The sequence below is a fragment of the Pyxicephalus adspersus genome, chromosome 2, assembly GCF_032062135.1.
Source record: "Pyxicephalus adspersus chromosome 2, UCB_Pads_2.0, whole genome shotgun sequence".
Taxonomy (NCBI): Eukaryota; Metazoa; Chordata; class Amphibia; order Anura; family Pyxicephalidae; genus Pyxicephalus; species Pyxicephalus adspersus.
Window position 1 is genome coordinate 54,491,664 of NC_092859.1, and position 27,541 is coordinate 54,519,204.

Genomic DNA, 27,541 nt, shown 5'->3' on the forward strand with positions numbered 1-27,541 from the left:
TTTAATCTCTGATTAAGGAGGGGGTTCTTCACTGTAAGGTCTGTGAAAATGAGGAATAGGCTCAGAAAGTAGTTTTAGCAAGTACTAAACATTACTTTATGGATGCTTTTCTAGAAGCACACAATTTAACTTGGTTTTAAAGATAACAGAGATTGTTGATCCAGGGAACATCCGACTGTCCCACAGGATCAGGAATAAAAGGTAGGGTTTTTATCTGAGATATGTTTATTTCCCTAGTGGTTGAACTTGATGGACTTATGTCTTTTTTCGACCTGACTATGTAACTATGCCAAGTAATACATGCACAACCATGGTATAAGCTGTTGAGCTCTACAAATTTTTTTTTCCATGTGGTTTAACCTGCGGGGCAGTTTATTTCTGTCCGGATTTATATGTACATTGTTTTTCATGAAAATTTATTTTACAGAATAGTATAATAGTGAATCTATTATAGTTTGAAACGGCCTCGGACTGGTACAACCCCCTGGACACCATGCTGCTCTCCGCTTCTTCCCCTACTAAAGTAATATCAACATTTTATAAATTTCTAGCAGAAAATATAGATTATAATAATGTAACCAGGGGCCTAGTGGGTTGGCGGCAGCATTTCTGAAATTTAGACTCGCCAAGTTTGTTACAAATGCTGCGAGTGTCCTGGAAAGCTGCGCCCTCAGTTCAATACCGTGATATGTTTCTCAAATTATTTCACAGAGCATATATCTCTCCATACAGAGCGTATCATATGATCTAACAGAGTCGAACAGTTGTCTTAAATGTAGTGCACCCCAAGATGATCTTTTTCACAACGTCTGGGACTGCCCCATGATCAAACATTTTTGGAGACAGGTTTCTTGTTACATTCAAATGTACCTGGTTAATTTTCTTCCTTTTACACCTTTTTGGACGGTATTTGGTATGGTGGGTGGAGACGGTATTCGCTACTCTTGTGGTCTCAAACAATTGCTACTTTTATTATCTGCATTTGGTAGAAAATCTATTCTCCACTGTTGGAATTCTCATCTTTTTAAATGTTTCAACCAAACAACCTGGTACCTCACTAGAGTTCTGGAGGGCGACCCCCCATTCAACTTCTGGTCTAAAGCATATCCCTTCCTCTCACTTCCCCAGAATTCCCTTGCCTGCTCCCATCTAGGAATATACTGATAGCTATATTGAGTTAGATGTTAAGAACGGTTCCTATACTATTGTTCATCTTTATTGCACTTTTTTTTTTTAATTTATTAGTTTTACAAAAGGAAGTAATACAGTGTTCAGAACAAAACATAATAAAACAAATACAGTAGAAGGTCGGCATAGCAAATATTACAAACAATGAAGTCATTGGTTGACCCGATGTCAAATAATTAGCATTACAAAATAAAACAGTAGGGGAATCAGAGGCTCTGAAAATATTATGATGATGATAACATGAATAACATTGATTTTCAAACCATTATATCTTATCTCATATTCAACATACAAAAGAGATTATCATCAAAATTTTGGCCACCTTTGTACCATGAAACAACATTTCACCATAAATAGCCAATTTAGTGGCTATTTATTAGTTAGTGAGAAATAATTTACCAAATTTTGAAGAGTATACCACACTACCCGTCTTTAAAAATAGCATATTTTGGGGCAGTCCCACAGCATATGATATAAATCTGCCTCCGAAGCACTGTTCTATAAATGTAATATGTTTCTGATAAGGCTTTTTTAGCCAGGTTAAGCCTTGTCCATAGCTTAACCAGTGGATTAGACCAATCTGTGGGCGATACATTTTTAAGCACTGATTTACTATAGGAATGAAGCTGTAAATACGCAAAGGTCTGTAAGCCTAAAGAGGGAAACAACGTGGTTATAGCCGATTGTGAGATGACCTTGCAGGTCAAAATATTAACTGTAGATTTGACTTTCATTGCTCGCAGGTGACCTTGGGTCCTTCCCCTGGGGTTACTGGAGTATACAAGGGAAATAATATTAGGTAACATTTGCAGTAAATTTCTCGGGAATATAATCATTTGGATTAGATTTATGCGTCCCACATATATTGGAATGGTGGAGTCTGGAGGGATATTTAGGTATCATAACACCTAAATATTTCAGTTTATGCTTGCACCAAACAAATGGGTATTGGTGGCTCCAATTGGACTTGGTATGCTTTTTGAGATATAATGCCTTTGATTTATCGAAGTTTATTGCATAGCCTGATATGGTTCCGTATTGTTGTAGCAGTTCAGTGACCGCCGGCAGACTCTTTTTCGGTTTACTAATATATTAAAGCAGGTCATTGGCAGAGGCTGTTATTTTAACCACCTTGTCTCCAATCTGAATGCCTTTAAAACGCTTGAAGACACTAGAAGACGTAATCAAGGGTTCAGTGCAGGATTGAACAGAATAGTGGATAATGGACATCCTTGCGGGTCCCCCTGAACAAAGACACCGGGGCTAAGTTACCATTTATGAAAAAATTTGGTAACTGGGGAGGTATAGATGTATTTTATATATGATGTGAAGTCTTGACCAAATGCACGCTGTGCCAAAATTGCATACAGCAAAGGCCATTCCACTCTATCAAAGGCCTTCTCAGCATCTAGACCTAATAACATAGATTTGGGGGCGTTTGGCTTTGCTGCTGCTATCGTTACTGCTATAGCAGAACACACCCTAACGTGGAGTAAGTAACAATGGAAAAAAACATTGCAATCTATTAGCCATTATTTTAGGTAATATCTTATAATCGCAGTTGGAGTCTCTACCCTCCTTAGTGATCAAAACAGTATGAGCTTCAGGAAAATCAGGGAAGGGTGTGTTCTGTGTTAATATGGAGTTATATACTTCCGTTAGAAGAGGGGTAATTTCCATAGTAATTTATAAAATTCTGCGGTGTAGCCAGGAGTTTTGTGATTTGCCATTAAATTAATCGCTTCTTGGATTTCGTCGGCAGATATGGGTCTATTTATTTACTCACTGTGGTTTGAGGATAACTTGGGTAGCCTGGCTTTTTGTAAGAGGTCATTCAAAAGATTTGGGCATGAGGGTTGTGCTGTATAAACCTGTTTATAAAATTCTTAAAATATATGGCAGATTTTGTCCTGAGCTGTTTGTATAGTCGATGTTTGGGGGTCTTTAGTAGTGTTGGTGTTCAAATTCGGGTTGTCCTTATATTCCACCCAAATATGGCTGTTACAATTCGGATAGACCCGACCCGAAAAACACGGGATTCGATGGTAAAAGTTTGGGGAAAAAAATGTGTTTAAAAAAAAAAATTGATATTATTTTAAAGTAATTTATTGAGAGTTTGTGTTTTTTAACTAACTTTTTTTTGCTCTGTGTACAAAAAGTCCCCATTCATCACCTATAGTGCCAGGTTTTCCCACAATGACATTATGATTCCCGCGGCTGTGCAGCCATGGGAATCCTCCTGTCATTGCGGGATCTCCTGGCACTATAGGTGATGAATAGGGACTTGTCGTAAACAGAGCAAAAAAGTGTTTAGTAAATTTGCCTTGTCTTTATCCCCAGTTACCAACCCAGTGACATCCTTTAAGGGGCCTACATGCTCAGATCTGATCTTTTTGCTATTAATATATTAGAAAAAAATTTGGGGGGTTTGCCCTACTTTCCTTTGCAAACTGTCTTTCATTTTGAAGTTTTGCACATTTTATCTCCTTACATCTTTTGTTATATTTTGTATAGGTTTCAAATGATGAAGGTGGTTCTTAATTTTTATATTTTTGGAATGCCCTTTTCTTTGTTCCTTATGGCTTTTTTAACATCAGCTGTGAGCCACAAAGGTTTTAATTTTAGCCTCTTTAACTTATTACCCATTGGAATATATTTTTCAGTTTGCTTTTGTAGAACAGACTTCAAACATTCCTATTTCTGTTCTGTGTTCTTTGAGGACAAAATTGTTTCCCAGTTCAAGTCACAGAGAGCCCCCTGAATAATGGAAAAGTTGCTCTCCTAAAATAAATGTTTTTATCTTTCCTGTTTTTGCTTCCTGTTTACAGCTTACAATAAATGAAATCATATTATAGTCACTGCTACCCAGATTCTCTTTTATTTGCACATTTGTTATAAGCTCTGCATTGTTAGAAAGAACTAGGTCCAACAGAGTGTCATTTCTAGTTGGGGCTTCTATAAATTGTACCATAAAGATATCTTGTATTAAATTAACAAAAGTCCTCCGTTTTGCTGTTCCTGTAGTGCCATTACTCCAGTCAATGTCTGGGTAGTTGAAATCTCCCATGATTAAAACACTTACACTTTTTGCTGCTTTTTCTATTTGTGCTAGTAGTTTATTTTCTAATTCTTCCTTAGCACTGGGAGTAACATGTATACCGTGTATAACTCCTTTCAGTGGGATTGAGAAGTCTCCAGAGGTCCACCACAGAAGTTTGGGCCATTAGATTATAAAATTCCCGTAGAGGAGCGTTGACAGTGTTAGTGGTGGTGGATCTGTCCATATTAGGGTCTGGGGTGGCAATAAAATCTCCTGACATAATGAGGTTAGGATAATTTCCTTCCAAAATCATTTGAAGTATGCTGGCATTAAATGATGAGGAGTTACCAGGAGGTGCATATATGGAACATAGGAAATAGATTGTTCCCATCAAATCTAGCTTTACTAAAACATATCTGCTTTCATCATCCAGTTCTACTGAAAGCAATTTATATGGTAAATTTTTCTGTAGTATAATTGCCACCCCTCTTAGTGTTATAAATGGTGGCAATAACCTCTCCAATCCGGGTATCTCGCAGAGTGGCTATATCCCCTGATTTACAGTGTGTTTCCAGGAGGAAAACAACATCAGGAGATTTGAGAGTGCAGAGTGAAATTAGGTTGGGATGTGCGAATTCCTGGAACGTTTACAGCCATTATCCTAGAGGGATAGCATGCTCATGATCCCAATATTTCCAGTCAAACCAAAACCTTGCTAAATCGAGGCATAACAAACAACCACTCAGGATCCACCCATTGCAACAGAATTCTACTGTCAAAAATACTTCCAAAAAAAGAAAATATCCTATAATTATACAGCCAGGTTACTGAACAAATCAAAATGAACAATAACAAACATTTTGCATTTTCCCTTATTTTTAACTTAACAGTAAATGTCCTCTGCTTTTGTATCTTGGTCAGAGGGCAGGACTTGATATAATAGGAATAGGATATTATATATAATATATAATTATAATATAATAGGATATATTAGGAAACTTTCAGTTAGCAATATAACCGTATGCAGTGAGAAAATCAGAAAATTCAAAACATTCAAAAACATATTGCACAATATGTTTAACAGGTGTTAAATTGCAAATTAACTCGAACAGTCAAACAAATGTCTGTTAGTTGCTCCGTAATTGGTATCAAACCAAACAAAACTTAGATGAACCTGCATTGTTAAGGCAGAGTTTGGTCTTGTTGCTGCAAGAAACTCATGGGCAAATTTGGGTCCTTAAACACTTTGGTCTCCCCTGCATAAGTCACACGCAGTTTGGCTGGGTACATCAAGGCAAACCGGATTCCCGATTCCAATAGGCGGCAAGAAAACAGGGGTGAACAATTATCTTTTTTGGGCAACTGTGGCAGAAAAGTCTTGGAAAATTAAGATTTTCACCTCACCTACTTTGAGCTCTCTTTGTTTACGATAGGCTCCAAGTACACTGTGTCTTTGTCCAAACCATGAAAAAATTTGGCAACGACTGGTCATGGCATCTGGGTTACAGATGAACGGTCAGGGCCAATCCTATGTACCCTTTCAAATGCCCTGACAGTCAGGGGGGATAAATTAAGACCTAACATAAGATCAAAATGTTTGTAGATCTAGGCCTTTATAATCCTCCGGGATACCAATAAAACATAAGTTGTATCTCCTATCGTGATTCTCCAGGTCTTCCATTTTCTCCGCCATAGATGCCAATTCGTTGGTTTGCATGGTTAGTTTACCTTGGAATTCAAGGAGCTGGTCCTCCAGATCACTGACCCTTTGTTCCAGCTCCACAATTCTTGTCGTGTTATACAATATATTGCTTGCTGTTTCAATAGTAAGGTGGAATGATTCAAACTTCTTATCAACGTACGGTAGAAGCAAGTCAGCGATTTCCCTGGCAGTAGAGCCACTCGGTTGAGAAGGGTATGCTTCAAGCATGGCAGAGAGAAAATCCTGGGGAGGTTAGTGGCAGTAACATTTCAGGGGGTCCTGAAGATTAACAGAAATATGACTATGAATACCTCTATGCACATGCACACCTCATCCAAAATGAATTCAACTGGATCCAAATAGAGGAAATAGATTGGTCAATATGTATGATCCCAGCCACATGATCTTCGCTGGTGTGTTCCAGCTGGTGAAATAGCAAGGAGCCCTGTGTGTTCCCATTAGATGTTATCCCTGGAGCTGGTGTAGGTTGAGGCAGTCTTCTCTCCTCTCTGCAGCCACACAAGGTGTCCTCCAGTATGGCCACCGGGTGCCACGTGACCAGGACCAGAGCTCCGACTCCGGGCGGTGTGGTAGAAAGTAGGGCTGAAAATAAACCTGGCTTCCACCAGCAGGCAGCTCCCGCACTCTCGCAGAAAACTAAGTGTTCTGAGGTTTGAAAAAAACGTCAGAACACAGATGAAGCAGAGAGAATATCAAGCCGGTGGGAGCTGTGAAGGAGTGCAGCTAACTAGCTCGGCGCTGCCCCCAGAATTTTTATTGCTTTTTTGAGGACACATAACACAATGTATGTTATTGCTAATTTTCAAAAATGTGGTATACTGAAAAATTTTCTGTTTACTTTTGTTACATTTTTGCCGAATGACTACCCTGTAATGTTTCTTTAATGCCTACCTGAGAACTGTTTAAACTCAAGAAAAAAAAAAAAAAAAAAAAAAAAAAGTACTGGAAGGGTAAAGTCATGTGTAACAGGGAGATGCGTTTTGATAGGTGGACTTTTTATGTTGTAATAATGCCATGATGATGAAAGATTGGGGGGGTGTTAGCCACAAGTGTCCCCCACTTGCACCTATAGGTTTTTTATGTTATAATGATGCCATGCAAATTACATTTAAAGGGGTTTATACAAGTGTCCCCACTTGCATCTACATTTTCTGTTGACGTAAGGAAGCACTTTGCAAAAAGAAAATGGCAGCACTGGATGGAATGGTGAGCAAAAGGTGTTTGTGGACAAATCAAGGGAATTTTTTTTGTGTTATACCTACATATAGCCCTAGGAGGCCACATCAGAAGTTAGGATGAATTCACACTGGCAGTAAGTTCACATTTACTGCTTTCTAATGCCAAAAACCACTGGTGCTTGAAAAACTGCTAGGCCTGAAAAGTTACTGCCCGTTACCAATCCCAGGTGCCTAGCAGTAGTCACTCAGGAGCGGTAAATGTCACAGTGTTTTACTTCTTATGTGAACTAAGCCTAACTTGTTACACTACATTCATCACACTATTACACTACAATAAGGGATTACGCTAGGAAGTTGGATCAAAATACACAGCACTGAACATTTTGGGAATACAAAAAAAATGGAAAAAATGGGACAGAGATCAGGTATTAGAAAGTTGGAACAAAGTATAGGTAGAACACCGACACAATGATAGGGGTTTTTGGATACCTATGGCATAAGCAACCCAGAGCACTGATTTTGCAGTGTCTTGCCCTGCCCACTTTTTGATCACCTGGCTGAAAACATTTTTTGGGGTGACCACTGCAATAGTGTAGTGTAGTGAATCTACAGCCACTTTAGTCACACCCAGGGTGAAACCAAGTGAAACTCCAGTGATATTTCATCAGCCAGGCTTTGGAGATAACACTGGACGACAATGGTTTTGCTCCTGGGAATAACACATGTGATTTGCACGATATTGAGTGTGCTGATTCCAAATCTGAATTTAGAATTTGCCTATCACATACAGATTTTAAGTTAAAGGCGTGCACTAGCTGTTCAAATGGTCGGTAATTGGGTAATGTATTTTTACATGGAAACATTAAAACATTAGCAGCTACCACTATGCCTGCTGCCGCCTCAGCTGCATCACGTCCCATGGTGGCATGCATGTTCCAGCAGCGACTGGGCATGTCTGGGCAGTAAGCTGGCGTCAGAAATCGGTATATAAGGAGAGATGGACCAAGGGCTTGTCTCTAGTGCGAAACCATCTTATCGGATAGTACAGCAAGGTAATAGTAAGTCTGTTTTGAGCTGAATAGGCACAAATGTGTTATTAAACCGGACAATTTTTGCTACATTTGTGGCATGTGATCAATGCAAGAACCTAACCAAGAGGGTGAGATATGCTTACAAGTATTACTTTGAATGTCATATTGGAGATCAGGATAAAAGATGGGCACATTCTATCTGCTGGCAGGTGTGTTACGTTCGCCTAACACAATAGATGAATGGGAAAAGAAATAAAATGCCTTTTGCTGTGCCCTTTGGTTTGGCATGAGCCAAAAGACCATCACTCGGACTGCTACTTCTGTATGAGTAAAATTGCTGTGTTTTCAAAGACGACCAAGTCAAAAAATCATCTATCCTGATTGTGAATCTGCTCTGAAGCTGATGCCACATGATTCAGAGAATCCAGTGCCACCTATATGTGTTGTTACTGACAGTGACATGTCAGATGAAGAACAAGAGGATGATGTTGATGTTAATGAATGGTATGAACCCCAGTTTGAAAAGGATAAGTCATTTTTTAACCCAATCAGATTTAGATGATCAAGTAAGGGACCTGTCTTTGTAGTCTGAAGCCTCCAGATTAAAGGAGTAGAATTTGCTACGAACGACAACGTCACACTTTCGTGATTGTCACACAAAGTTTGCAGGTTATTACAAGCTGGAAAACATCATTTGCTTCTGTACAAACGCGAGTGGTCTGATGATGGCATTAGGTTGCAAATACATACTAGAGCAGTGGAGATTGTTCATAGACTCGAGCAAAGCAAGTTTGAAAGCTGTATTGCTGCATAAAGGTAACAAAAAACCTTCTGTTGCTCTTGCTCATGCCGAGGGAATGAAAGAGACATACGAATCCATGGAGGTCATTTTGAAATTGATTAACTATACAGAACACAAGTGAAACATTTGTGGTGACCTAAAGTTGGTGGCACTCCTGCAATTCGGATATACAAAATATATGTTCTTTCTGTGCCTGTGGAACCGTAGTGATGACAGCAACCATTACAAAGTGAAAGAATAGCCACCAAGACCTGAAGACACTGTTAGCCAGTACAGCGTGAAGCATAACTCATTGATCCAAAGAAAGTTTACCATTCCGCCACTTCAAATTAAACTTGGATTAATGAAAATTATTGTCAATGAAATGGATTGTGATGGTATCGGTTTTCAGTATCTGAAGGACAAGTTATAACAGATGCTAAACTGAAAGCAGGCATTTTTGGTGGTCCCCAAATCTGCAATTTGATGCGTGATGCCACATTCAAAGACAAACTCAACCCACTTGAACTTGCTTGCTTGTGATTCATTTGTGCTAGTTGCACAAAACTTTGTGGGCAACCAGCGAGCTGAAAATCATGCTGAACTTGTGAACAACATGCTAGCAGCCTACCATCACTTAGCTGCCGAATGTCACTTAAACTTTATTTCTTTCCCAACATTCCCATCTGGACTTCTTCCCACAAAATGTGGGTGATGTGAGTGATGAACAAGGGGAGAGAAGTTATCAAGGCTGGTGTAACCCCAACATGGTGGGTGACTACTGCTGGTTTCTTCAACAGGAAACAGCAGAGAGCCAGAAACGCAAAAGCAAGTGTTTGAAACACTTCTGAAGTGTACATGTGTGTTGAACAAGGAATCAGGTGAATTGTATATTTTGTTACAACATACACCTACGTTTTTGTAATGCCATGAAGGAGAGAATGTAGCTAATAGCGCCTATATGCCTAATTAACTTAAGATCCTGACGTCCTAGGCAGAATCGGACTTAAGATTTGGATTTGGCGCATTTGATTTAGTACATATTTTGATTTTGGAACATATTAAATTCCACTGTAAATTCCACCACAGGAGCCCAGGGTTTTGATATATTGTACTGTATTGTACTGCTCAGTACATTAAGGGAGACTTACTTGTTTAAAAGCCCCTCCCTCCAGTTCTGCAATAGTACTGTAATTTTCCTTGTCACTCCATCCTATCTGGGTTTAAATCCTCACATATTTTCATTGTGGTCATGCACATATGCCTGCCTCAATGGGCCTGATTTAATAAAGCTCTCCAAGGCTTAGGAGGATACGCTTTCATCTGTGAAGCTGGGTGATCCAGCATACCTGGATTAGATTCTTTAAAGTTATTTGCCATTTTGAGTACTTAGCTGCACTGATAAAAATGTATCCTCTCCAGCCTTGGAGAGCTTTAATTAATCAGGCCCAACCACCCTTCATAGGTCTCTTTGTTGAGCATAATTTGCTTCTGCTTTAAGGCAATTGACACATTTTTATTATTATTATGAAACAGTATTTATATAGCGCCGACATATTATGCCGTGCTCCACATTAAATTGGGGTTGCAAATGACAGACAGATACGGACAGTGACACACTAGGAGAGCACCCTGTCCGGAAGAATAAAAATAGAAATATAATCGTGAGTTCTAACTGCTTGAATTTCCTGGATTTATGAATCAGTATTTCAAAAGTAACACTACTAAAGAAAGCTTTATTTCACTAAACAGGCTACAGCTTCAGTTAATAAAATTAAAACATCAACACCTACTTGTCCAGTATTTCATTTTGTTTGTCATGAGAAAAATTCTCAAGTTGTAGTGAATCTTGTGTGATAAAAGCAACTGCCAGATGAAAGTAGTTGTTCCAAAGCTGGTAAAAATATAAAATGTTATTCAAATAAAAAAAGACTCAAGAAAAAATTTCATTATGGTAAAAATTACAACTGAACAACTTTGATCTCCTAAAAATAGTTATGATAATAAGTTACTGCTAAGAAACTAAATACAATTGGTCAGGTCAGAGTTATTCTTGGTTTTAATCAGTACTCTGTATTTTAGCAATCTGAGTTATGACTGTGTACCACAGCTCTTTTTGGCAAGTATAGAAGGGCTCAACCAATCTGAACACTAGATGACAGCTGTCATTTTCTGGTGACCAAGTTGCCTGAGCAGCAGTGAAGCACCATCATTAAATATCCTTGCAAGAAAAACATAACATGGCCTCTGTATAAGTCATTGACAGGTATATACATCATCTGGTGCCCAAATTGTCTGAGCCCTACTATACCTGCTATTGACAGGTATAGAAAGGTTCAGCCAATCTGGTCACTGGAGGATGACGCTTCTCATTGTGTGCCAGCTGGATTGGCTGAGCCGCACTATACAAGTCACTGGCATAGTACAATTAAAAAAATATACCAGTTGCATTTCAGAATTTCTGAATCAGCTCAGACAATAGGTTCACTGTACTCAAATGGCCTCCACAGTAACAAGATCTAAATCTAAAATAGCACCTTTACGATATGGTGGAATGGGAGAATTACATTGTGGATGTGCAACCAACAAATCTGCAGCAAATGCATAATACTATTAAGTCAAATGGACTAAAATTTCTGAGGAGTCTGAGTTTTTAACACAATGGGCCCGATTTATTAAAGCTCTCCAAGGCTGGAGACGATACACTTTTATGAGCACATCTGGGTAATCCAACAAACCTGGAATGGATTTCTTAAAAGGTAATTGCTATTTGTTAACAAATGTTTTCAATCCTGGACTGGATCCATTTCAGGTTTGCTGAATCACCCAGCTTCACTGATGAAAGTGTATCCTCTCAAGCCTTGGAGAATGGTAATTAATCAGCCCCATTGAATCTTTGCCATGAATAATTACTGCAGTTCTAAAGGAAAAGGTAGTTCAACCTGGTACTAGCAAGGTGTGCCTAATAAAGTGACCAGTGAGTTAAAATTGAACAATAAAATTTAACATTCAATAAGGTTAACATTCTAAAAAAAATGCACCTGCACTTCGAAATTCATGTTATCGAGAAATTTCTGGTTCATGGTTCTGGCAAACTTGTCAATGGCTCTCAAAAAAACCCTAAAAGAAAAAGATTACTGTAAGACATTGAGGTGATTTGGTAGAATATTTCATTTTACGTTAGCCAGTAGAACCTATCTTCACTTACTGAATACTGAATTATCACAATTATTTAAAAAAAATGATTGAGTAAAGTATATGTTGCTTATTAACTGATGAACGTTTTGGATACAGCCTGGGGTCAATTTTACACATTTCTGTAAAACAAAGTTACATTGAATAAAATAACATTTAGGAGACCACTAAATGAAAACTCTTTTATAAAAAAAACTTTTATATACAGAAAATAGAATTCAAATGAATGCAGTGCACATAAACTAGCACATTAACAAATAGGTTAATTTAAATATAAATAACTAATTTACTCCTAGGCTAATAGGAGAACAACTATGGTAAACTAATATAAATGCTGTAAGTGCTAAACTGTAAATATAAATTACATGTAAATATATATATTTGTTTTATAATTCTAAGATTCCAACATTACCTGTTCTGAACCATGCTCATTGTTATCCAGTCCGAAGGATAAACATTCTTTCCAATCAGGTCTTTAAACATGATAAATGTCTCCATCAGAAAATCCTGGAAGATATTTAAAAACATTGTTTAAAAAATGGAAATGTAACATGGGCAGTTAAAACAACTTGTCTTTCATTTGTAACAACTGCATGTAATTATGAAAAGCAAAACTATAAGCTTACTTTTAATATAAATGATACAGAGATCACTAAAAAAGCAGGCTATCACAGGAACTCTTTTGCATAAAATACAAACCTTCTCTCAAATGAATAATGGTTCTGGAAGAGGGAACAGCAGGAGAGAAGGGACGTGAGAAGGGAATTTTAAGATATAGATAGTCCCCGGGTTACATACAAGATAGGTACTGTGGGTTTGTTCTTAAGTTGAATTTGTGTGTAAGTCAGAAGAGGTACATTATTTTAATAAATGCAATTAGGAGAGATGTTTGTCTCAACATATTATTAGGCAGCATGGTGTCAGTTACTGTATAAAATCCTCACTGTGAGTTAATAACAAACAAACAAAAAAAAACAAAAAGCAAAAAAAAAGCACTTTATGAAGCCTAGACATTCATTCAACATCAACTTCTGGAGCAAGCTGTGCTTTGATATGCAAAAAGAAGCAACTGCAGAGTTTGTCTTGGTTAATAAAGAGTTACAAGATGTTGCAAAAGAGCTCTCAGCTGTGTTTAGCAAAAGATTTCTTCTGCAGGTCATGCAAACCGTCCCTACCTCCCTATCAAGCCTCTGTCCTGCACACAAATGAGCAGGGAAGCCCCGTTCATATATAGGAGTCGTCTATATGTCAGGTGTCCTTAACTCTGGAACTACCTTTATGCCGAACATGCTTTGCAACCTTCACTGATATCTTGCAGCACACCTGCACACCCATTGATTCATATATAAATAATGCAGGAATTACCAGCAAGTCGGAGTTGGACTGAAATGTTTCAATGTAGCAAGTATAATGCTGGTCATCCATCTGGTCCAGGACTGCTGTCATGCATGCCACAAAATGGCTCTAAATAATATAGGAAAAAATTACCAGGACTTCACAAAAGAAAAATTATTAAAAGAAAATATAAATTTTAAACAAAAAAAATTTTATGATTGAAAAGTGTACTTGTGTTGAACGGACAACTATAGGTCACTGTTTTAAGATAAGGTAAAACATTCACTTTTTTTATTACCAGCATGGTCATTTAAAATTTCCTGTCAACCCCACTGAGCTTATTTTCTATTCTTTACAGGAAGCTGATCACACTATTACTGTAGATTAGTATTTTACCAAAATTTAGGTATACACATAACATGGCACAATTTTAAATTAATGCAAAATTTATACAAATACAGTGGGCCTGATTTATTAAAGCATTCCAAGCTGGAGAAGATAGACTATCATGAGTGAACCTGGATGATCCAGCAAACCTGCAATGGATTTGGTCCAGGATTGAAAACATTTGACAAGTAATAGCAAATAATTCTAAAAAATTAATTTTAAAGTTTTCTGGATGGCACAGGTTTTTCCATGATAGTCTATCTTCTCCAGGCTTGGAGAACTTTAATAAATTAGACCCAATGTGTTGTGTTGTAAGCATTAATTTTGGTGCGTGGATTATTTTCAGAATTGATAGTAATCCTAATTTCCTTTTACCTGACTGAACAGGCTTCACATCACTATTCAGAAATATTAGGAAATATTTTAGGGATGTTGACATGAACATTGACATGATGTTTATTAGATGTTTGTTTGGTTTTGAAAACAAGCTTTTTAACTAAGTTCAGTTAACAGATCCAGGTACCCAAGTTTGTTGAAAAGCGGCGAGTGGCAGACCAGGACACATGAAATGTTTCAAATAGCACTGTAACCAAATAAATGTACAAAAAGATTTTAAGTGCTCCAACAGAAATCTGTGTGTGTTTGGAAGGTGGGGAGGGGATATTCTAGAGGGTGTATAGTGATAGCTAAAAAACGTTGAAGTTTCAATGGGTCAAAAAAAGTCAAGAATCAGAAAGAAACATTTCTACCATCTCTATAGATATGGCATAAGGCTTCGGAAATCCTTTTGTTAGGTATTAAACATTTGTTTGTATATAAATATTGTGAATGAATATCAAAAGAAAAGCTGTACTGCTAAAAATCTGTATAAACTTTACAAACACAAAAATAAATTCTGCCGAGGGCATAGCTGTATACAACTTTGTACGATATTGATCTACTTACAGTTAATTCCTGATCTCTTTCCATCATTATGACTGTCCTGTTTACTGTTCGCAAGAGTTGCTCTGTTATTTCTTGGATATGATGGTAAGTTGTTTTCTGTGGAAAAAAAAACAGCATAATTTTGAAAATGCTTAATCTTGTTAAAATCCCAAGGTATCCAGGCTGAACCATTAAGTCCACAGCTATTGCCTTGCCATGAACTCATCATGGGTAATTTCAAGACTCTTGAAGGATAGGTAGAAGATAAAATTCAGTAAGCATGTTCAGGGCCTCCTTGTTGTACGGGTCTGGTTCATTTGGCCACAGAAAACATTAACTTTGGACTTGAATTCCAAATCAACTGTAATTTCTGAATTTTAACTGCAATACTCAATGACTTTCCAGCATTACCATGCTCCTAGCCCTAATAATATTCTGCAAAAGAAATGTATTTCTATTGTCTGTGCTTGCAGTCATTTTGCTTTTTTTCTGTACAGCCCTGTGATAAAAATTCAACTTCCAAAGTAATTTCCGGATTGTTCAGAGGATTTTAGCATTTCCTTTTGGTGGGAGGCACATCCACTTTCTTTAGGATTACCTTCAAATGAATCTGTCAGTAAAAAAAACATGTGGCTGCTAAATACATTCGTAACTTCAATGGAAGAGATGAGGATGTACCTATTTTTCACACACTGCTACTGCATTTTAACTTGACTGTGATAGGGCTGAGTTCCCGCAGGCCGTGTCCTACTCCCCCCCCCCCCCCCACCCCTTTACCCCAAACACACTCTGAGACCACAACTTGGTTAAATGGCCCCTTTGGGCCGTTTATTAACAAATAACTTAAAAATTGAACTCCTTTAATAAATAACCATAAATAACAATATAAACACATAATCAACAAATAATAACAACTTACAAATAATACCAAATAACTGTAAACAATACATTATTAAAAACATCCTTTTCCTAAAACACACCCCCTGGTTACTGGTCCTTGAAGGCCCCACTATTGTAACCCCTTGCACATAATGGGTCTGCACCGCCGTGATATGTAATGCTCCCAACCGCACCTCCAGCTCGGGAACGATACCAGCAGCACTCGCAGCCCTACCACAAAACAATTTAACCTTCCCAACAACAACCTTACCGAGGGTCCCATACCATAGATGAGACCCTCACCCCCACTGAAACTGTCCAATACCACTCCTTCCCTCGAGGACCTCACCGAAACACCTAAAAACAGGGCGGGGGGTGGGAAAAACTTCTTTCCTTCTCTCCGTCACGCTGAAAAAAGACCCTCCCTTTCCGGCTCACCCCCCTTTTCACTCCTCTTCTCCTTCCCCCCTGCACATGGTCACTCGGCATACTAATGCAGCAAGCCCCCCCCCCCCCCACTCTATGCTAACTCTTAACCCTTCCCCTGCCTGCTCCCATCCCTTTCCAGTCATGCAGGCCTTCCACTGATTTTCACTTCATTCCCTGCTCCAGGCCTCGCTTAATCTTTGTTAAATAAATAATGACACAATGCCATGTGTTGTTGTTACCCGAAATTCTATTTACCTAATTTTAATACCTGTAGGACCAATTGATTTTTTAATATGTCCTGTTACACAAAAACATGGAATTGAAAGACATTGTACTTTCTTTTTCCTATGACTGCAACCTCCACTCCTATGGCACTTAATCATTTGCCAAAAGTACCTGGAATAACTACTTTTTTTTATGGTAAAGGACCCCCTCAGAAGCACTTTCCACCTAAATACTGGGGAAATGTCTTCAACCGTTGGAATAGCATAAACCATCACATTAACCATTTATAGTTATATTTGGTAGCTGAGGCATTGATGCTACAATAGGCTGACAACACTTAGTTCAATTTTGCCTTGCCTGAGCTTTACAGCTTACCAGGGAAACAACCTCCAGACTAATTACCAAACAACAGGAATTTTGATCACGTGGCTGGAGGAATATGGTTATCAAAACTATAACTCATTAACTTAGCTTATGTTTCTTAAGCTTGGTTAATTTGATAATGATATGTTCACCCTCAAGTTTCTATAGTAACCATTAGTATAGTAACCAACTGGATGAGGTCACAATTCCTGAAAATATATATATCAAAACAATAAACCTTTTTCCCTTTTTAACCATGCCATATAGGGGCAATAAATCTCTTTTGAGGAACAAATTGTGGTTAATGGTTCTCTGTATTCTGTAAAATGATACAGTATACCTATGCTGAATTAAAAAAAAATTACATTTGGTCAAAAAATGGTACACAAATATACATACATTTTCATTAAAAGGGTAATCAGCTTACCTTATTCTGAGAGCTCAGGACTTCTAGAATGCTACTGAGTAGTTCAACACATAATTTCTTTTCTTTCATCTGAGCTGGCTCTTGCCTCCCATTATTTAACCATATTTTCAGCTCTTTAGTAATCATTGGCAGTAAAATATCACGGCATTCTGAAAATATTTATGAACACTGTAAGTAACTTTAGGAAAAGAAGGCTTGTATCAACGGGTGCCAGAAACAGATCGATTTTTCCAGTTTAACAGGAGAAAGTAGGATAGTGTGCTTTAGTTTATTGTGTAGTGTGGTGCACCAGCTGCATACCAGTGCTTCTCACATTGGACGTGATTTATCAGTGATACACATTTATCAGTGAAGCTGGGTGATCCAGCAAACCTGGATTGGATCTGGTCCAGGATAGAAAACATTTGCTAACAAATAGCAAATTACTTTTAAGAAATACATTCCAGATCTGTCTGATCATCAAGCTTTACTGATAGAAGTGTATCCTCTCCAGCTTTGGAGAGCTTTCATAAATCAAACAATGGTTTGTTAGGCATGCATTCCATAACAAGGTGAAAACATGTGATGTATTTGTGTTACTAAAATTTTTAACTAACATGAAGTTTTCTTGGAATGTTAAAATTACCTTGCTTCTTGAATAGATTACTGCGAACAATCTCATTCATTGACTGTACTTTCTGTTGATGTAACTTCACAGGGGGCATACAGGTATAAAAATCATACAGCAGCTGGCTATAATGTAAACACAAAAGTAAAAGAATTGCAATATAATGGATTAAATGTATAGCGATGTCCTCAATTATTTTTCCTGTGTAGGCAATATACGAATAAAGATAATCTGTCATTTAACCCAAGACAAAGTGATGAATTTTCTTATATACAAGATACACATCTACTCCCAGTACCAGACTTACCGGCTTTGCCTGGCAATATTGAACACAAATACTGTACATCTCATACAAACTGGAGCCTGTAGCTTAACTGTAGCTCCCAGCCAATATTCCACTTCACCCCAGATGCAGTTCTTGCACTAATTAATGAACGCTGCAAATTGTGACGTTACATTACCTCAGTTGCTTCAGATTTAGCCACTAAATAAATGTTTATGCTTGTCAAGTAACATATCTTTACCATATTACGTATTTAAACATAATTTTTCTCAGGGAACCCCCAAGTTAATCAACTAGTTGCTTACAGCAATATTACAGGACATTTTGCAACTTTGCATATATTCATTGCTTTTGGTTTTGTAGTCATCTAAATTATAGTTTTTTTCAGTATTACCATTGATGTAGCATGAAGGACAGTGAATGCAGTCACCTGCTTCAATGCTACCTTTGGCAAACACGCTTTTATACAGCTTTTGTGTATGGATACATTACAATAGCCAAAGGTGTCTCTTGCCAGTGCACTAAAGATGTATTGTAGTTTAGATAAAGTAAGTCAAAGAACGATACACATAGTATGAAAAGATCACACTAATCTGACTACTACATTTATAATCAGTTCCCACAATTTAATTACACATAGGATACTGCCAGTCTTTCCCTGATGTTTTTCTCTGTCAAATTTTAATGGCCGTCTATACACATCTTCCTAAGGGGCAAAGCTATGACAACCCTACGACATTCAACCCTAAAAAAAGTAGCAGGGGACCGTTTAGAAGATAAGCATTACAGGCTGACGTGCTTTTTTACTTTTTAGCCTACAGGGTGCTTCATTGAAAGAACAAATACAGTTTATATTAGGTATATATTACGTTTTTTTAAAACCATAAATACCGTCATGTATTTCAGCTTTCCCTCGGGGGCCACTGTCGTCATGTATATGATTATTTGCCCTTAGGTGTCTGCTAACGATCTACAAGCGCTCTCAAAAGGAGTGGATTGCATTGGTTTGACAGCTTGTCTAATTATGGGACCCAAAAGAGATTTTAGCTGTCTACATCGGAAGTATACCTGCCCAGGGAGCTCCCTTTTACTAGTCAGGTATTCAAAGCTCAAGACTGAGTGCACATCAATAATATCCCTGATTCGCAAGAAACCTTTTGTTGTCCACTATTTAAATCTCTCTTGGTCCCACCCAGGGGAGAACTCAAGGTAACCCCAGTGTGGCATGAATGTCGCATGAGTGTAGCATAGTTTGGTGATTTAGCGATGCTTGTCCCAAATGAGTGAGATAAGGTGGGACAGCGTGTCTCGATTTATACTCTATCCACATAAAGGATTCTATGATCACTGGGGTGCTATCCTCCCCTCCTAGCTCTACCCACTGAGGATGTGCCCCTTATAGTGCACTTAAAAAAGTTGTGCTATTTGCACTACAAGAAATACAGTTTAAAAAAAAAAAAAAAAAACTTTAACAGTTAACAGGTTTATTTATTTACTAAACTATTACCTGAGCATTCTAACATCAAACACTGTCTCCACATCTTGCAAAACTGCTGGCAGATATTTCAGAGCAGCAACCTAAAAATATATTAAATGTTCAAAAAGTTTAACAATTTAGTATTCTTTTACTGGTGTAGCATAAAAAAAAAATAGTAATTTGGTCATGCCAGCAAAACTCACATGTGCTAATAAACATGTGTGAATCTAAGAGGCTAAGTTAAAATGAATTGCCATGTCAATTCGACCTAGATTTGCTCCTTTATTTGTTAGAAGATATAGCATTTACTATCGTAACTGCTGTGCTCATTTGATAATTGGCCATCAGGTGGCAGAATAGGTCCTAGTTATAATTTGCATTAAAATGAGCGATGCATAGGGATTCACAAGACAGTGAAGAAAAAACAGGAATAATTTATCAATACACTCCTTAGTATATGTAAGGGTCAAAAAGTTACTTATACACTATAGATGTTTTATGGCAGTGTAAAAAAGTGTAGTCAGTAGGGACGAGCGAGGGAGATTTTAAAACTCGATCTTGCGGAAAAATCGCCTTACCGAAATTGTAAGCGAGAACGGCCAGTGTAAATTCACCAAACAAGATCTAATTAAAAAAAAAAAAAAAAAGATTGCGGACTGTTTATTGATCAGCTTAGTGTGCGATCCTCGGCACAAGAGATTAAATGGGGACAAGTCTCCCCATTCAAAACCTCTAGTACTGATTTGCTGAGGAAAGCTTTCAGAGAGCACTAGAGGTTTTGAATGGGGAGACTTGTCCCCATTTAACCTCCAGTGCCGGGGATCGCACACAGGATTCCCAGGGCTACATGAACGAATGCAGCCATGAGAATCCACTGCAAGAGTTCATCTGCAGTTCAGTTCCCAGCCTGGTGACCGTGGGAACTTTGCAGTCACAGCTGATTGGAGGAGGCACGCGAGTGCCTCCAATCAGCTGTGATTGCAGGCGAACTCTCAATGGAGTTTTCCACTTTAACACCTCCTTCTGGTTTTGTAACCATTACGCATCACTTCAAAAACATGAGTACTTTTTTCAAAAAATTGACAATGCAAGATGTATAATGAGTATACATGACCATTCTTATCTTAGTATATTGGATATGAAATTATGAACTCAAAGTTATGTGTTATCAATATGCTTGTGTAAGTAATAACTACCATTATGCTTCATATATAAAGCAGCGGTATATATTCTACTGTAAACAGTCAGTCAATTATCTCCTGTCATCAAATATACCATGTTTAACCTTGGTGACACTCGAAACAAGATGGGGAGTATGAAGATAATGCATTCTAATATACAATATGTTGTGTTATTATCATGTTTTGAATTAATTTTCATAGACATACTTTCCTGCTTATTAACCACCTGAGCGATAAGCCCGACCTTGGTACGGTCTTAAAATAGTTACAAATATCGATAAACCCGAACTTTTCTCACTGTATGAAAATACAGTGAGAAAAGTTCGGGTTTATCGATCACTTACCTGATCCCGCTGCGATCATCCATCGTTGTGTTCCAGCGTCGTCCTCCAGCGTCGGGTGCCTTCTCCGGGAAGAAGAAGCCAGCCGGCGGAGAAGAAGTGATGCTTCTTTCCCTCCGTGCGTGTACGTCGGCGCGTACGATTACGTCGGCGCGTGTGCGGGAAATTCAATTTGTATTACGCGTGTGCGGGAAATACATTTTGTATTGGATTGAATACAAACTCCTGTATCCAATCCAATACAAAATAATTGAAAATATATTTATGTGGTTTTGTCTAAAGGTATGTGACGGACACTAGGGAGGTGTTTTAGAAAAATATATTACTATACAGTATACCGAATTATCGCATTTTCAGTATTTTTCATTTATTTATGTATTCTTGTTTAAGCTGATTTTTTGTGTCTATTATTTAATTTTATTAAAAGTAATTTTTTTTTTTTTTACATGATTGTGTGTTTCAAACATTTTTTATATTCATGATATCTACTAGAACCCTGTTCGGACATAATTCTGTAAGTTACAGGTCTACAATTTAAAAAAAAAAAAATTTCATGAAAAACAGTGTAACGCTTTTGGAACAGAAATCTAGACCTCAGTGTAACGCCCAGGTGGTTAAGGAATTGTGGATGTTGTTATTATTATTATATTGTTTTTGATTATGTTTCAATTGTATTTGTTGTTTTATCTCTTCTAAATTATGCAAAGACCCTACAGCCTTCCCAGCATCAAACCACTGAGGAAGCCAGAATTGGCGAAATGCGTCGCAACGTATGTGACCTATTTAGGTCCTACATTTGCTTTTTTACCACTGTATGGTGACCAGATACACTATTGTATAGTATAGTTATCCCAAATTTGTGAATGTGAACAAGATTGGGGATAGAATATAATGGTTGTATTTATTAATTATGTATGAATCATCATCATTATCGAGCCTCAAACCTTGTTCTTTCTACCCTGCACTTTGAATTATCTAATTTCATGAAAGTTGGCTCACACATAAATTCTTACCTGATTACCAGTACTTACCTATATAGAGTAATATTTAACATTTTACTAATAGTAATGTAAATATAATTTATATTATAATATATGTATAATATTTCATATTGATAAAGAAATAAATATAATAAAATAAAGAAAAACAACAAAAAGAGAGTGGTTGGTATTTAACATGTGCCAAAATAAAGTTAGACAAATGTAGTCATTAGGAGAAAACTTGGCAAAACTTTGGTTGCCCACATTCAAATAAGTTAAGCACTGAACTATTTTTACCTTTCTTACAGAGGTCCTATCATGAACACCATGCTTTTCAATACTCCGTTTCGCTCTTATATCAATAAAAATTTTTACAGGAAAATCTACTTTCCCTAAAAACAGCATTTAAAAAAAATAAAAAAAAAACAACAAAAAAACTACAGTAGACATTAATTATGTAGAGTTAAATAGTTAAATTATCACTGGCAGTTTGACAAACAAATGTAATTTTTTTTTTAACAAAATTATTATTAATATATTTCTCTTCTGCAAGATCAGGTTAAAAATAAACACATAAATAAAAATAATAAAAACTTACCTGCAATAAGATTGTAGTTTTGTGCTCACTCTTCATTAAGGTATTAATAGATTCAAAAAGCCTTCTCATTGATTCCTCAAATTCAGTCTGCTCCTTGCCTTCATACAGTCTAGTGTGACAGAAAATATACATATTATACATATCTATGCACAAACACCCATGTAAGGAAACTGTATCGATACATGACCATCATTAAAGTGTACCTAAACATACATTACATAGAAGGGTAGACAACCCTTTTATTTAAAGTACAATTTTTTTTTAATTTTTTGTTAATGGTGCAGTACCCCTCTTTAATTCATGATCACCTAGGTGATCAAGAATGAATGGGAGGGCAGAGCCTCCAAGGATACCTAAGTCAAACATCTCCAGAGGCTCCTGTGCAGAAGGAGCCCTTACATCAATAGGGAAAAAATTGCCAATCTCACTGCGCATGTTTTTTTTATTAATCTAAGTCTAACTAACTGACTATTTTATTATATTAATAGTTAATTGTGTATATTAGTTTTAAACACTACTTATACTATTATTGGGCAACTACAGCACTATCATATATATATTTTCAATTACCTTATCCACTGGATAATAACTAGTGTACCATGAATAGCACAACAATACAAATATCTATTTCTCCCCTTACACCTAGGAATCATCACCCAAGCCCTTAAAGAGCCTTACAAAGGATGTTCTATTCCTAACCATAGGACTAGCCCTTATTGTAAGTTAAATATCCCACAATATATACTACCAAAATAATAATTATAAATATAATTATAAAATATAACCAAAATAACCAAAATTATGCTATTATTGTTAAAAACCTACATTAAACAATATTATTTCCGCTGTTCATCCCCTTTTCCCTCCCTCTTCTCATCCCTAGTTGCTTTTTCTAAGCACTACGGCTTTTATAAATGAATCACTTCACAAGTAGTATGAGAACAACTGGCCTCCAAAGAAAAGATTTCAGCAATACTACCAAGTAAGCGTTATTAGCATCAGTCTGATTACTCCAAGACTTACTCCTTTATAAGTATATACTCTTATATACCTGATTACTCTAAGACTTATACTCTGATTACTGTTATAAATATTTGATATCTGACCTCTCTTATTACCTACAACTGTGAGTAACCCCTGCAGCTCCAAACTGTCAGAAGGAGTTAGCCACACAGAAAAGAGGACTCCCCTAGCCCCCCCCCCCCTAGACATAGTCCAAGTACCAGCCAGCTCCCAGTGTGCCCCTACACAAGGCATAACCAGCAGCCTGCCAGAGTCGGTATAATCCAAGGACGTTCAGTTCAATCTGCGGTTACACGAATTTTCAACACACTACTAGGGACCCCCCAGGACAACCCTATTGCAATAGAGAGAGTTCATAGAGCTCCCGAGCAACAGTTTCAAGACCCTGGCAGAGTGCGAGATGTCATATATAAGCTGCTGTCTTTTCCGCTGAATGAGGATATCTTAAAAGCCTCTAGGTCCCAGGAGTCACCCATTAGGCTTATTCAGGACCTCCCCCGCCATACCCTAGCACTGAGAAGGGCTCTACGCCTTCTCACAGAGATTTTGAGAGCAAATGGCCTACACTACAGATGGGGGTTCCTGTTTCACCTGGCGGCCTTTAAAGATGGGGTGACAGCGGTTTTTCTCAGCATTGCAGATTTGCCTTCCTTTTTGGCCATCTTTTCTTTGCCACAAGTCTCATTGCCGGACTGGCCAGCTGCCCAGGTTTTATGGAGGAATCAAAGAGATCAGAATTAAAGACCCAGCGTAGAAGGAGCAATCGGAAAAAATCTAAAGGAGGATTGATGGAAGGAGTCCTACCACAAATTTTGTTTTTTTGTTTGGAGGGGGGCTCCCACCCTCTTCTTACTTATTTTTCTCCCTGGATTTCATAAGAGGATTTAAAATATCTGATGGTTAATATAGCATATATGTGTTCTGATCAAATGCCTTAGAGTCTGCTGCCACCTAGTGGCCTTTACAGATATTGCACTGTTTATATGTACTTAAATAGAATATGTTCTGTTTGGGAAACGGACTCCCCTGACCATGCAGGTCTCTGGTGACACTGTTGCTTTTCGGTTTAATACATATTAGAGTGCAGTTGTTTATACTTATATATATTTTTGCTCTCTTTTGCATGCAGATGCTAATGGTTGTGGTTAAATTAATAATATTTGCAGATATATATGTGGCTTCTAAAGATGTTGTATTTGTATTGATTTATCAATGATGCGCCGGGGGCGGGGGTCCCCCCTTTAATGTAGGTGCCTTCACAGACTAAATTTACACTAGCGTCCTTGCCTGATGGAGCGAGGGGTATTAGGACTGTCTGCCCCCATTTTATACGGGTAGTTGCATGTGTCCGGTTGGCGTTATCCTCTGGGTATTTCCTAGGGGCCCCCCTAATTTTCTCCTCATTATTTTGTGTTTACAAATAGAACCCCATTCTTGTTCCCTATTGTACAACAGATTTACAACCAATACCAAGATGGATACAGTAAAAATGATTACACTCAATGTTAAAGGCTTGAATGTGCTGGAAAAGCTGTCCTCCACAGAACCAAAGCCAAGATAGCGTTTCTACAAGAAACACACTTTGGGAGTGACAGACTCCCCACACTCCAAAATCGCAAGTTCCCTATAGCTTGTCATTGCTGCTCCCCTGATTCTTCATCTAAAGGGGTGAGCATATTACTTAGCATTTCCGTATCCTGGTTCCTAAAAGCAGCTAAATACGATGGGGAAGGCCACTTTCTTTTTTTAAAAGGTATCCTAAATAGCCACTTACCTTGGCCTTGCATACGCCCCCAATACGTCACAAGCCTCCTTTCTGTCTACTATGTTATCCCAACTAGAGGACTTTAAAGAAGGCCTCCTGATTTTTGGGAGCAACCTAAACTACGCCCCAGACAGGGATTTAGATGTTTCCAATGCTCCACAGAGAGGTCTATCTGGACAGGGACGTATTGGGTATTGCTTGTGGAGCCACCAACTGGTTGTGTTGGGGGGATTCCCCTTCCCTTCCAGTCCAAAACCGTTATTTTCCCCGAAAAGCCAACTTCGGAATCCTCACTTCGAGGCTGTTGGTGAATGGTCCAATGGGGATAATTCCCTTCGCGACCCATCCCCCGTTTCTTGAAGGGTATCTTTTTCCAAGGGCCACCCGAAAGAAAGGGAATTGAGGATTCATTAAGTTTTAATGGAGGATTTAGGCTTTTAAACAAGATTTTTTAGGGAACTTTAAATCCTTTTTTCCGGAAACCCTTTTCCGGAAGGTAGGTCCCAAATTGTTAGGGGAGCAAAACAAGCCGTAATTTAGGAGGTTTCCCTTTGGCCCCGGTCCCGACCTTAAAAAAACGGCTGCTAAGGAGATGCAGGACCTAATACTGAAGATAAAGGGCCTGGAAAAAAATACATAACAGGACATTGAATGCCCAGATGGGAAAAGATTTAATACTGCTTAGGTATAAATTGGCAGCTCTATGCTAAGGTAAGGCCAAGGCCAAATTAGCCAAATGCAGGCGTACGTTTTATGAATTTGGTAATAAATGTAGCAGGACTCTTGGTAATGCCTTGAGAGCACAAAGGCTGAGATCACCTGTTTCACATATCCTAAATAGACAGGGAAAGAAAGTTCATCTGGTTACGGAAATCGCTGAGGGTTTCCGGGAATATTATCACTCCCTGTATAATCTCCACCCTAATACGCAAAGCCCTAAATGTGAGAAAGAGAGGAATGGCAAAATCCAAGAGTATTTAGCCCACCCAGGTCTTCCTTAACTTTCCCAAGAAGAGGGGTTTCTCTGGAGTCCCCTATTACAGAGGAGGAACTCTTCAGGGCCATAAAAACCACCCCAACGGGTAAATCACCAGGCCCGGATGGTTTCTCCCTGGCTATTATAAGGTGTATAGAGAACAACTGGCACCCTATTTTTTACATGCTTTTAACTCCCTATCATCCTGGGGTACGTTCTTGCAGGAATCCCTACTGGCCCATATCTCTATTATACCCAAAGAAGTTTAAAACCCAGCTGTTTGTGCCAGTTACAGGCCTATATTCCTCTTAAACTAGGATTTAAAATTATTCATGAAAGTGTCGCGGTCCGACTTCAGTCTGTTATCACTAAAATTTTCCACCCCGATGAAGTGGGGTTTGTCCTGACCCAGGAGGCCCAGGACAACACCACCAAAGTACTTTTGATTTATTCAGCCCAGATGTCCAAGACCCCGACTTTCCCGCTGTCTACTGATGCAGAAAAAGCCTTTGACAGGGTGGACTGGCACTTCATGACTCTGACACTGCGACACAAAGGTTTGGGGAAGAAGATGATGCGGTGGATCCAGGCTATATATAGTAACCCGTCAGCCTCAGTGAGGGTTAATGGCTTTCTTTCGAGTCCCTTTTTCATAACTAATGGCAAAAGGCAGGGATGCCCCTTGTCCCCTTTAATTTTCATACTGATCTTGGGAGTCCTTCCTGTGTCGTATTAGAGCCTCCACGAATGTTACGGGGCTGCAGATATCAGGGAAGGAAAATAGGGTGGCCGCTTTCGCGGACGACCTTATTTTTTTGATAACTAATCCAGTGGTGACCCTCCCGAATTTGATAAAAGAACTGCAAGAATATAAATCTAATAATAAATAATAATAAAAAACTAATTTTAAGGTGAACCACTCCAAATGTACTGTCCTAGACATCTTCCTCCCATCTGCAACTAAACATCAACTGGTATTGAATTTTCCGTTAAGAGGGAGGCATTTGCGATTAAGTACCTGGGAGTCTGGATACCTAGAGATCTACAATCCACTTTCCAGCTTAATTTTTCACCGTTCCTACAGTCCATGACTAAGGAACTGGAGCAGTGGGTTACCCACTCATTTTCTTGGTTTGAAAGGATACAGATAGTGAAAATGAATCTCCTGCCCAGGGTGCTATATTTGTTCCAAGCCCTGCCTATAA

The 27,541-nt window shown here is 38.2% G+C and overlaps 1 protein-coding gene across 1 annotated transcript in view; it reads right to left on the bottom strand.

Moving 5' to 3' along the window:
- The window catches only part of DOCK2 (dedicator of cytokinesis 2), a 134,617-nt gene that overhangs the window by 45,300 nt on the left and 61,776 nt on the right, over nt 1-27,541 (bottom strand). The window contains exons 20-28 of the mRNA XM_072398983.1: nt 22,573-22,681; nt 19,503-19,573; nt 17,731-17,837; nt 17,106-17,254; nt 14,804-14,899; nt 13,502-13,600; nt 12,549-12,643; nt 11,983-12,061; nt 10,735-10,835 (exon numbers count right to left, since the gene is read on the bottom strand). Of these exons, the coding sequence (XP_072255084.1) occupies nt 10,735-10,835; nt 11,983-12,061; nt 12,549-12,643; nt 13,502-13,600; nt 14,804-14,899; nt 17,106-17,254; nt 17,731-17,837; nt 19,503-19,573; nt 22,573-22,681 (906 nt within the window). The remainder of the gene's footprint in view (nt 1-10,734; nt 10,836-11,982; nt 12,062-12,548; nt 12,644-13,501; nt 13,601-14,803; nt 14,900-17,105; nt 17,255-17,730; nt 17,838-19,502; nt 19,574-22,572; nt 22,682-27,541) is intronic.